Below are 13,107 nucleotides of genomic sequence, written 5' to 3'. Positions count from 1 at the left end.
TTTTGATGTGAATAATATTTTACGCGTAGGTTTAAAAGTTAAAAACAAATTGCTCCATGATTAGTATAAATTTTGACATTGAGGTTATATTTACCACAAACAGCCTGAAGGACTATCAAAGGATATTCATCAAATCCATCCCTATATTATTTTGATTCCATTCCATTGATAATGGAAATTTCAAATGTCAATCGATCGATCAACCAATCAAGGGAAGATTCACCATATGCAATAAGAAAGTTCTTATATTAATATTTACAGTGAAGAGACTGAATTTATGTGGTGCCAACGGTTTTTTAAAGTTTTTATTTTTTTATTTTTAAAAACATCTTTAACGGAGGTTCCGGCTATTTGCATACATCGAAATGGCTCAATGCACCACTTATATAATTTTTGTAAAAATAAAAATTGAAAAAATTACTTAAAAGAGCCCCGTGGAAGGGGTTTTTTTTTTTTTCCTTCTAAATAATTTATAAGTTATGTGCATTAACTTGACAGGACATTTAGTAAATTTTTTCTTTCTTAATAGTCCCCCCGTATTATTGAATTCTTCATTTTTACTATTGAACTCAATGCTTTTTTAATCACTGTTGAGTTAACTATTTTTTTAAATAAAAGTGATGAACTCGGCACTAATAAAACCCACCTATTTTCAATTTTTGAATTTTTCCAACTAAAATGCATGGAAAGATCAACTAAAAACTTGAGATAATAACTTGTTTAAATGATTGCAACCAAAAGTACCCATATTGATTGATTTTCATCCGAAAATTAAGAAAAAAAGTGAAAAAAATCCTAATTTTTTACATTCATTTTCAAGTCATGTTGAATTTAGTAGAATTAAGCGCTAAATTCGCAGAATCATGTTTGTTAGACATTGCTGAAACTGATAAATTATCTTTTTACCCTTACAATCATATTATACATTGTTTGTATGTTTCAAATGCCTATTTCTTATCAAACACAATAAAATATATTATTTCTTATAAAATTAAAATACAATTCATTTTTAAATAATAAGTAATATTCAAAATTTTAATTTTTAAATAATAATTTTTATTTCTAAAATCCCATAAATTTCAAATTAAAAACAATAATGTCATACAAGTCACCAAATTTTGAAATCAACATTGTCATAAGATCTGTTCATACAACAAACACGATCTTCTCTTTCGTAATAACAGTTAGAGCATCTCATCATCTTATTTTGAAAATGAAAGAACTTAAGTTTGGATGAATAATTTTTTATGGAAATGAAGGATCTGTAATTATAAAAGCACCCCACGAATTAATAAGGCCAACCCATACCATAACCAATTTTTTTTGTCTTATTTTTGGAATGAGCCAATTTTTAGTGAGGATGATCCATATGGTTTGGAGATTATCCTCACAAAAGATCAATCAATTCCGAAATTTCTAACCACATCAAATCTATTTTCAAAAAAAAAAAAAAAAAAAGATGATTTACAGTTCTTGAACTTGTTTTGATGGGGTTAGAAGTTTTGGGATGGGTTGATTTTTGGTGAGGATGATCTCCTCATTGTAGAGATCATCATCACCGAAAATCAACTCATTTCAAAACTTTTAACCCATATAAAACAAAATAATTAGGCTATGGTGTGAGTTGCTTATATAATTATCCATGGATATAAGAGATAATATCTTTTTAAGTATAATAAGGGCATACTTGCTGTGCCGAAAAAGAGAAGTGCTTATCGTTTAAGCGCAAAAAATTAAGCATCAAAATAATACTAAAGTTTTTTTACTTATTTTTAGTTATAAGTGCTGAAAATATGGAGTAAACCAACACGATAATTTAACAAAAAGTGTTGAATTTTTTTTTTTTAGCATTAAGCACAAACAAACAATGTCTAAGGTACTGTTTGTTAAATTGAAAAAATAAGTGTTGAATAGCATTTAGTGCTAAAACTTATAAGCGTTGAATTTAAGTGCTGAAAAAGTTGTTTGTTTATATGCTGAATATGTTTGTTACACATTGTTGAAACTAGTACATTGTCATTTTTACCCTTATAATCATATTATACATTGTTTGCATGTTTCAAATGCATATTTCTTATCAAACACATTTCTTATAAAATTAAAATACAATTCATTTTTAAATAATAAATAATACTCAATAAATAATAATTTTTATTTCTAAAAGTCCACAAATTTCAAATTAAAAACAATAATGTCATACAAGTCATCAAAATTTGAATTCAACATTAAAATAACTTAATTTTGGATAAATAACTTTCGTTGGAAATGAAGGATGTGTAATTACAAAAACACCTTATGAATTAATAAGGGCAACCCACACCATAGTCAAATTTTTTGTTGTTGTTGTTGTCTTATATGGGTTAAAGATTTTGGAATGAGAAAATTTTTGGTGAAGATGATTTATATGGTTTAGAGATCATCCTCACAAAAAATCGGCCCATTCTGAACTTCTAACCACGTCAAAAATGATTTTCAAAATAAATGGACGATTTACGGTTCTTGAACTTGTTTTGATGGGGTTAAAAGTTTCAGGATGTGCTGATTTTTAGTGAGGATGATCTCTTCGTTGTAGAGATCATCCTCACCAAAAATCAATTCATTCCAAAACTTTTAACCCATATAAAACAAAACAATTAGGCTATGGTGTGGGTTGCTTATATAATTATCGATGGGATATAAGAGGTAATATCTTTTTAAGTATAATAAGGGCATACTTGTTCGTGTCGAAAAAGAGAAGTGCTTATCGCTTCAACGCAAAAATTAAGCATTAAAATAATACTGAATTTTTTTCACTTATTTTAGCCATAAACACTGAAAATATGGAGTAAACAAACACGCTTATTTGACAAAAAGTGTTGAATTTTTTTTTTCCAACATTAAGCACAAACAAACAACGCCTAAGGTGCTGTTTGTTAAATTGAAAAAAATAAGTATTGAATAGCATTAAGTGCTGAAACTTATAAGCGCTGAATTAAGTGCTGAAAAAGTTGTTTGTTTAGATGTTGAATCATGTTTGTTACACATTGTTGAAACTAGTAAATTATCCTTTTTACCCTTATAATCATATTATACATTGTTTGCATGTTTCAAATGTGTATTTCTTATCAAACACAATAAAATATATTATTTTTTGTAAAATTAAAATACAATTCATTTTTAAATAATAAGTAATACTCAAATTTTCAATTTTTAAATAATAATTTTTATTTCTAAAAGTCCATAAATTTCAAGTTAAAAACAATAATGTCATACAAGTCATCAAAATTTGAAATCAATATTAAAATAACTTAATTTTGGATGAATAATTTTCAATGGAAATGAAGGATATGTAATTACAAAAACACCCTATGAATTAATAAGGGCAACCCACACCATAGCCAAATTTTTTTTTTTTGCTATCTTATATGGGTTAAAGATTTTGGAATGAGAAATTTTTTGGTGAGGATGATTTATGTGGTTTAGAAATCATCCTCACCAAAAATCAGACCATTCTGAACTTCTAACAACGTCAAGAATGGTTTCCAAAACAAATGGACGATTTACGGTTCTTGAACTTGTTTTGATGGGGTTAGAAATTTCGACATGGGATGATTTTTGGTGAGGATAACCTCCTCACTGTAGAGATCTTCCTCACCAAAAATTAACTCATTCTAAAACTTTTAACCCATATAAGACAAAATAATTTGGCCATGGTGTGGGTTATTAATTTGTGGGGTGCTTATATACTTATCCATGGGATATAAGAGGTAATATCCTTTAAAGTATAAGGGCATACTTGTTCGTGCTAAAAAAAAATGAAGGGCATACTTGTACGTGCCGAAAAAAATGAAGTGCTTATCGCTTTAGCATTTTTTTTCAGCATCAAAATAGTGTTGAATTTTTTTCACTTATTTTCAACAGTAAATGCTGAAAATATGGAGAAAACAAACGTGCTATTTTGATAAAAAGTGCTGAATTTTTTTTCCAGCAATAAGCGTTGAAAAATAACGCAAACAAACATCACCTAAATGTCTTGCCTAGCAACTGTTGAAAACTTAGAAATTATTTAAAAAGAAGTCCCTCCGCAAAAGTCCTTTAAGTAAATTTTTCAAAAAAATTACCATTTCTTCATTTTGGCTTATTGCACCCACAACCACCTACCGAATAAAAACCCAAAATCCACTTTCTTCTTATTCCTTCCTTCCTCCTCATTTCTTTCTTCTTCTTCTTCATCTTCTTCTGAGTTTTGTAAGAGGTTGAATCAATAAAGATTAAGTTTTAATTTTTTTTTTCTTCAAGTTATCTTATTTCTTTGAAAATTCTTTTACTTTTTTGCATTTAATTATCAAGGAAGATGAAAAATATACTATTAAAACCTTAAAATGATGATTTTGAATCGAAGAACTTGAAGATTTTTTTAGCAATTTTGCTTGGTAGGTTCAAATTGAACTTGTTTTAGTAAATTTGATAGGTATTTATTGAAAATTACAAAACAGATTAGATAGATACCTACCGAATAGAACTTTCTCATGTGAATGACTTCGACTCGATTGAAAGTGTTCATGTTAAGAAAAATAAGTAAGATTAAATCTTAAAACCTTTCTAGATACGATGAAGAAGTGAGTGAGAGAGAGTGAGAGAGAGAGAGAGAGCGAGAAGAAGAAAAAGAATGATTCGATACCTTTAGGTGGGTGAAATAAGCAATTTAGGTTAAAGTATATTTAATAGATGTGTGTAGATAGTTAAAGCTAAGGTGGGTATCCCAAGAAAGTGGATGAAGTGAGTTATTTCGATGTGCGCATATAGCCTCCCCCTTAATGGCGTCCGAAGACGAACACATGACTCGAGCCTAATAATGTGTCACAAGCAGGTACTTATATCATACACAAGATGGGGCTTAATAATGTTACATCCACATTGACTGCCCCCTTACTTGACAAAGAGAACAATTGGTTTCTTTAATATGCATAGCTGTAATTTCTTGAGAAAATTCCTCAAACATGTTCAACTTTTGTTAAAATTCCTATTTCAATACATCGTTCGTTTTAATTCAAAAAACATGCACGAACATGAGGCAACAAGATAATAGGTATTTATCCTAAAAGTGACTGTCTTACTAATAAAAAATTAAAACATGAGGTAACAATATCGTGACTTAATAAATCGGGTATTTTAAAGTTGAATATCATTTGATATTTAACGGTGAGATCACTGCTATTTATTTGAAAAGTGAGGATCCGCATGTTTTGAGAATTAGAATGAACAATGAACTGGAATGGAAATTTTCCCATATTCAACACATGAAATGGTAATTTACCCTAATTTCTTTGAATATAGAAAGTTTTGTCATTGCTCTTTCTAAAACTATTTTTTCTTATACTAGATCAATTTAGTTAATTTTTGTTGTTTCAGTTCACGAGTTTGATTCACGTAAGGATTAATATCCCTAATATATGGAACATTACTCTTCAACTTAGATTGAAATTTTCTTTGAGTCATCTTAGCACACTTTTCAGATTATTTTTTTTTACCTTAATAGGAAGGGTCATCCTCATTCTGTTGGACCCACAAACATTACTTGTCCAACCTCTAGCATCATAGCTCAAATCACCAAATTTGAGTCTTTCTAATTCCCCTCAATCTTTCCCACAAGCTTCAGTTGGAGACCATTCCGTTGCATGATTTCATATGTCGATCGTACTTCCATACAAAGTGTTTAAATATTAGAAAGGTGAAAGGCCTATTCTAGATGAAGGTGATTAACTTTTGACGAAATTTTGATTTCAACTCATTGTTCATTTTAATTCCCAAAACCTGAATAACGAGATCGTAAATTTTTTAAGTGACGGTCTCACAAGTTAAAGTGATGATGATTTCCATTGAGTTGTTAAAACTCCAAGGAGATTGTTTTAAGAGTCGTGTGCTGGAGTAATATTGAAGTTGACATTGTTTGGAACATTGGTGTGCACATAACCATAAATGCTTCTCACTTGTATCTTGATGGAAAGTATTGATGGTTTTATAGACACATCCATGTCATTAAAGTCTGAAACATTGTCAATTTTAATGTTACTTCAGCATTTTCCTTTTTTAAATAAAAAGTAGTGTAATGATTTTTCTGACACTCCCCCCCCCCCCCCCCTCCCAACACATATCCCCATTATAAGATCATAGATTAATTATCTTGGGATACGTATAAGCATAAAATTTTTGTGTGTGTATCCTGATGCAGCTAATCTACGATTTTGTGATAGGAGTGTAAGGGGCGTGCGTTCGATTATCTTGACTAATAAAAAAAAAAAAAAGTTATGAATAATGCTGAAGTGACCTTACACACATATCTTAACGTGAAAGACGTACGTTTGTTAATAGTCGCTGTAGGGAACGAAGTTCACCGTTCATGGGGCTAGGTATATGACATAAGCACGAGCAAAATTTGGAATCAAATATATGGATCGAGTTAAAGACTTAAGAGGTGAGTCTCGGATTACTTAACGTTGTGCCACGTGTGGTGATTCTTCCTTTGTCCTTAGTTGTAAATTACTGTCCACTTTGAATTTTCTACGTGGAAATCATCGCCATTGTAATTTGAAGAAGTCAAATTTAACTTTAGCGTGAAAGCTACGTGGTGAATATGTTTGAGTGCAAAGAGAGTCGACACGTGGAATAGAGGGTACCGTCTACTTTCGGTAATATGCTGACTTTACCCACCTCTTATGTAAATGAAGCATATTATTCTTGCCTCCCTAGATCAATAATATTTAAAATCGTCACCTTATCTATTTATTGACTTTGGGTAATTTTCTTGATGAAATCATCACAACAGGACCGAATTAATCAATTTCAATATATAAAATAATTCATTTTAGAATGAAATATTATTTAATTAAAAGACTTATCCTAACTTTGGTAATGTTATTTGTGAAAGGATAAAATATTCTTTCAGTTGAAATATTCATTTTACATCAATCATTATGAATCTCAAGATATATACATTAGATGAAATTTTATCTAATTAGAGAAATAAATTTAATTTAGATAAATTTAAAAAAAAAATAAATATTAAATTTAAAAATAAATAAATGTAAAAAAATTATATTTTAAATAGGATTATGTCTATTTTACTTTTATCTTAAAAAAATTCGTGATCTTGCTTTGATTCTTCTAAAATAAATAATAATAATAATAAAATTATCATTGAAATTCATATCTTATCTTATCTTGAGGGAGGTTTAAAATATATAGATAGAATGAAGGATGAGAGGGTACAACTTACAAGAGATAGAGAAGGAGTTGAATATAAAGGGCAGGGGTGGGGGGTGTGTATTAAGGAATTATTTTTAATTATTATATTATATTAGATCTAGATGTAGACGATGAAAAAGCGAAGCAATTTCATTTTTTTTTTTTTTTTATAGAACATAGAATATGGAATATTGAAGAAGAGAGAGAAAAGATCTGTCTCTGTTCTTTCCAAAAAAAAAATTTCCATATTGATGGAAATGGAAATGGAAGAGCAGCTGACCTCAGGTGCGAGTGGGCGTATAATTCCAGTCTTCAGAGGCCTTAGAAGATCCGTAATTTCACGGCGGTCTCTGAGTCGTCTTTTCATCTTTATTGAATCATTCTTTCTCTGGTTCCTTCTCCTCTTGCAGAAGCAGCGGAGCCGCTCTTCTTCAAAGAGGAAATCGATTCTCAAAAGAGATGAAGAAGACACTTTGAGGAGGAGAGCTTTGGCTGAGGGATTCTTACTTTCTGCCTCCTCCACCGGTACGGATCAGGCTTGCCGTTGGAGTAGTTCGGTTTTCTTGGGAGCCAGGAATAACGTATTATTCTGTCGATCATGGCTTCCTCCTCCTGTTTCGGGAGAATTGAAGTAACTAACTGCTCCTCAATCTCACTCTTCACTTTTCACTTTTCACTTTTCATTATTATTTATTAGAAATTAATTTGAACAACAACAACACACCAATTCTGATTTGGTGCTTCTCTAATTAAGTATTTACATTGAATGGTTCTGTGTTTGGACTTTAGTCTGGAATTCCTCGATTTTGTCTTTACCATTTTCTAGTGTTACTGTGTAATTATGTATTTATTTTTCTTCTCCAGTTTAGAAAAAAACTGTTGTTCCACACCTGGACTGGACTTTGCATTGCATTAATTAGGAGAAAGGACCAAGGGTGGTGGTTTATCTGGATTGTTCATTTAATTCCTCAATTTTGAATTTTGAATTTTTTTTTCGTTGTTGTTGTTGTTGAAGATTTTGTTGTTAGATGGGACCAAATTTGTTAAAAAAAAAAAAAAAAAAAAAACTTTTACATTTGGTGTGCTTGCTTTAATTTTGTGTTTCTCATATTTTGGTCTTAAGAATAATATTCATTTGTACGTTCAGGGGTATTATGATTATTATACATGGACTCAATGAACACAGGTAACACTCTTACCTCTTCCTTATTTTCTTTTCTTATTTAAGCTGTCAAATTTCAAAAGTCAAGTATGTTTCACTTGGAATCTCTTCAAGTTTACAAATCAATGGCTTTCTGATTCTAATGTCATGTCTGTTTTCCAGTGGAAGATATGCTCATTTTGCTGAACAACTTACCTCACAAAACTTTGGGGCCTATGCAATGGATTGGATAGGTAGTTACTTACTAATATTCCCTACCCCCTCTGCTTACTTTCACCTTTCTTATTCTTTTCCATAATAATATATATTTCAAAATGGTGATGTGGATTTTCATACAAGCCTGTGTCACTTATCTCCTCAGTTTACCCCCATTAAGTATAATATAAATAAGATATTTTAGATCATAAATCCAAAGCAAGTTATTTTATTAAAAACTAGGAATGTAATCTTCATATTTATTATCATCACTACGTCGCTTTAGTGTCAACAACTTCAACACCTTAACCAATTCAAGTGATGATACCAAACTCATCAAGGTACATAATCTATAATGTTTATTTACATGTCTCATATGTGTTACTATTATAAACAGCTACGGGTTCACCTAAATTTTAACACCTTATACCAACTGCAAACATATCCTCACCAGCTCATTGATTATTCTTGTAATTTTCTGTTTCTGTCCTCATCCTTGGGTCACACCCTTAAAGATGGACTGATTACTTTTTATGAGTAATTGATGCACTGCTTATTAATTGAATCTATTTGTTGGTGTCATAAAATGAATTTGGTCTCATGTTGGGGAATTCAATCATAGAGGCTATCTTTTTTATGTTAATTGACTTAGATAGGCATATGAAGAAGTACTTATAAAGTTAATTTGGTTGGTATTATGAATAATAACAAGTTCTCTAAAAATGTGGCTAATGACATATAAGAAAGTTGACTAGTTTGAGGGCAAAAGGGTTAGGCAACAAATTTTGTAATGAAAAACATTAAGATGAAGTTGTAAAAGAGGAAGACAAAAAGTGATGTGGTTTGACGTATTAAGAGCAGTTATGGAACGCACTTTAAATAACAAAAGACATGACTTCGAGTAGAATTGAATGGAGGACAAGATTCATTCAACCGAGCCCAAAATTTTGGGATAGGCTTTGATGATGGTGGTGGTGGTGTAGAATGACTTTTTTCTTTTTGTAATTTTTTTGTAGGTCATGGTGGGAGTGATGGCTTGCATGGATACGTACCTTCACTTGATCATGTTGTTGCAGACACTGTAAGTTTATGCCAACTCTAAAGTAGCATGACATGGTTCTGGAAGTCTCTGAGATAGATTATATTTAAAAAGAAGATGATTTAGTGTTTATCTTCCCACTGAAAAACTCTGCTCTTTCTCTATCGACAGGGTGCTTTCTTACAGAAAATTAAATCTGAAAATCCTGGAACACCATGCTTCCTTTTTGGTCACTCAACTGGTGGAGCTGTGGTTTTGAAGGTCAGACCTCAAAATAATTATGATCTGGTTCAAGTTGAGAGAGATTCAGGCAACATTTTCTAGTTGATCTCCTTTATTTTTTATTTTTCTTGCTTACAGGCAGCTTCTTACCCTCACATTGAAGGCATGCTAGAGGGAATTGTACTGACTTCTCCAGCTTTGCGTGTAAAGCCAGCACATCCTATAGTTGGGGTAATTCTCTTTGTATTTCACGAAGCGCACATATAATGCATGGATGTGAAGTCATTATGGATCAGTTAAGACAGCGGAGCTAGCTTGTACATGACATCTTTAATTGTCATGCCTAAAGTTCTGACCCCAATTGGCCAATATTGTTTTTTATGAACACAATGAAATCCAGAACTATGCATATTTTTGAAGGTTTGTGTCTCATGTCAATGCAGGCTGTAGCTCCTCTATTTTCACTTCTTGTGCCAAGATTGCAATTCAAAGGTGCCAATAAGAGAGGCATTCCAGTGTCAAGGGACCCTGCTGCTCTGGTGGCCAAGTACTCAGACCCACTAGTCTACACCGGACCCATTAGGGTACGAACGGGACACGAGATCCTACGCATTTCCTCTAACTTGATGCGGAACGTGAAGTCCGTCACTGTCCCATTTTTGGTGCTTCACGGAACTGCTGACAAGGTCACTGATCCACTGGCTTCACAGGATCTATATAACGAAGCTGCCTCGGAATTCAAAGACATAAAGCTCTATGATGGCTTCTTGCATGACCTTCTCTTTGAGCCTGAAAGAGAAGAGATTGGTGGATATATCATCAATTGGATGGAGAAGAAACTACATGTTGGGCAGAATCTGATAAGCCCTGGTTCTCTCTATGGTAATACATACTGCAACTGAACATTATTATTTTACCAAATTTTTTAATCTTTAGGATGGGTTGAGCAGGTTGGGGTTTGTAGTAAAACTTAATCAATTAATCTGACCTGTTAGCAGTATAGGATTGAAGCTTGTATCTGACTTACCAAATAAATATATATCAATGATCTATATATATTCTATATTAGCTTTTGCTTAGTTGACAAAATTTTCTCTTTTGTTTAAATTAACTACTTCTGAGTACTGTAAGAAGAAATCCAAGGTTCTCTTATGGATGGTTGATGATCATACATTCATACTAATGGTTAAAGCCGTATTTTCAAGGCCCAAGAGGTGCCATCAAATCATGTTTCATTTTAAAGCCCACTGTTCTCTTTGAGTTGATTTGCTCACCGTATTAGAACAAGTTTGCATCTTTTAACATTTTAGTAACTCTCTGCACAGTCCAGCATTTTAAACTATTTTATGAAAGATTCATAGGCCCCTATTACAGAATCGTAGATCATTTGTCTCAGGATACACAAGAAAAAGATTTATGATTATGCATATCCCAAAGCAAATGATCTATGGCTCTGTGATGGGGGCGTTAGAACATCATTACACTTTTATGAATTATTTTACCCAAAATGCACTTGCTGGACAATCTAACCACTTGGGGGTATGTTTGATAAGTGATAGTTGCCAACTCTCGAGCCACTTTGTCGTTTGTGAAGTTTAACATTCATCCTAAAGGGTGAATGTTGAGAACATTTGCAACCCACGCTCTCCATCGCAGTCATCTCTCTTCCTTCTTCCCCAGTCATCTCTCTCCTCCTTCCTCAGTCACAACCACACCAGCCATCACTCTCTTCATCGATTTCTCTGCACACTCATGACGTTTTCTCTCTCTTGGTTGATTTCTCTTTCACTATGAAAGCTTTCTTCATAGTGAGATTTTCACTAACCATTACAGACACCAACAGATTCACAAGAGAATGGGCCAAAGGGATGTGTGGATAGCTGATCTTATATCCCAAAAAAAAAAAATGATCCAATACAAATCCCTTCTAAATTGTAGATATCAAATATTAGTATACCACTTACTGATTTTGTCAAAAAATTCCATGTCTCACCACACAACCTCACCATATGCATTTCTCATATCGCAAAAAATAAAGGGTAAAAAAGCTGTTATTTAAACGAGCTTTCAAATCCAACAGGAAAAAACCATTTTTCATCAAAATTTTCATTTGGTTACAGATCTTAAAGCAGAAATGGACTCTTCATCAAAAAGTTGTCTTTGCAGATAATTTTATGAGAAAAGACAAAGTTCAAGGGGGCATGTCATTAGTTTAGCCCATAGTGACTAAATTCTCTGATTTGAAAAAATTGTGATTAAATCATATGATTCTTTCCACCGACAATTTTATCAAGACTTATTTGCAAAACTTTGAAAATTTTATTTTTATGTACATTAAATATAAAAAAGTATTACTTTATTTAATAGGTGAAATATACATATATCATCCATAACAATGTATTTTTATTTTTCACGATTTTTTTCTCAACATCTTCAATTTTTGCCGATTTTTTTTCTTCAAATGTTTCCCTTGCGGATATTTCCCGAATCCGTACTTTGTCACTATGACTTGGATCATCAATGTTTGGCCTACACTTAAATAGTCAAAAAATCAACCAAAATGATTGATCGAATAAATTTTCATGTGAGATTGGGTAAAAGAAATTGCCACAGCAGAGAATGATTATGATGCTGATTAAGGAACAAAAGTGAAATGTAGCCTAAGCAACTGGAAAGAATTCAAACCTTCCCCAAAAGATTCATATTTTACATTCCAACTCCAAATGGTGTGAATGGGTACCTATTTAACTGAAACTGAAGCAGAACTGGAACCAAATTCCCCGGTTCCGGATCCCTTTTTCTTGGAACTGATTAGAGCCGAGTCTAAAATGGAACCGTTAGGTTCTATCCAATGGGTACCCAGAATCAATTTGTTTTGTCATTTCTTTTCACACTATAGATGACTTAAGGTATTTTTTATTTAAAAAATAAATGCATGTTGCATAAAATTCTTCAATTTTTCATATAAATTATTGATTGAAACTTACTCTTCTAAAAAATTATTAGTTTTAACAAAGATATCTTAAGCATAACAAATTATAACTAAATTAATAATTTTTTTGATAATGTTAATTTTTTAAAAGGAAAATTTTATTTATAATGATTTGAAATACTTTTTTTCTCATTCAATTCTTGAGAATTGAAACTGATGGGTACCCATGATTTTTTATGGTTCCGGTTCCATTAATTTTGGAATCGGACCTGAAACTGACAAGAATCAGAACCGAACTAATATAATGGTTTATGGTTCTAAGTTCCTTAGGAA

The 13,107-nt window shown here is 31.8% G+C and overlaps 1 protein-coding gene across 1 annotated transcript; it reads left to right on the top strand.

The window, feature by feature from the left end:
* Positions 1-7,367: 7,367 nt before the first annotated feature.
* Positions 7,368-10,931, top strand: LOC147392506 (alpha/beta-Hydrolases superfamily protein). Its single transcript, XM_086456331.1, has 7 exons — positions 7,368-7,855; positions 8,372-8,410; positions 8,549-8,619; positions 9,598-9,662; positions 9,792-9,881; positions 9,981-10,073; positions 10,286-10,931. The coding sequence occupies exons 1-7, from the start codon at positions 7,476-7,478 to the stop codon at positions 10,742-10,744; spliced, it is 1,197 nt and encodes a 398-aa protein (XP_086312457.1). The 5' UTR covers positions 7,368-7,475; the 3' UTR covers positions 10,745-10,931.
* The last annotated feature ends 2,176 nt before the right edge of the window (positions 10,932-13,107 follow it).

Source organism: Akebia trifoliata, chromosome 10 (assembly GCF_017979445.1).
Source record: "Akebia trifoliata isolate Shusen 1 chromosome 10, ASM1797944v1, whole genome shotgun sequence".
Lineage (NCBI taxonomy): Eukaryota > Viridiplantae > Streptophyta > Magnoliopsida > Ranunculales > Lardizabalaceae > Akebia > Akebia trifoliata.
The sequence above is the reverse complement of the archived record's forward strand: the minus strand, read 5'-3'. Positions and strand labels throughout refer to the sequence as shown.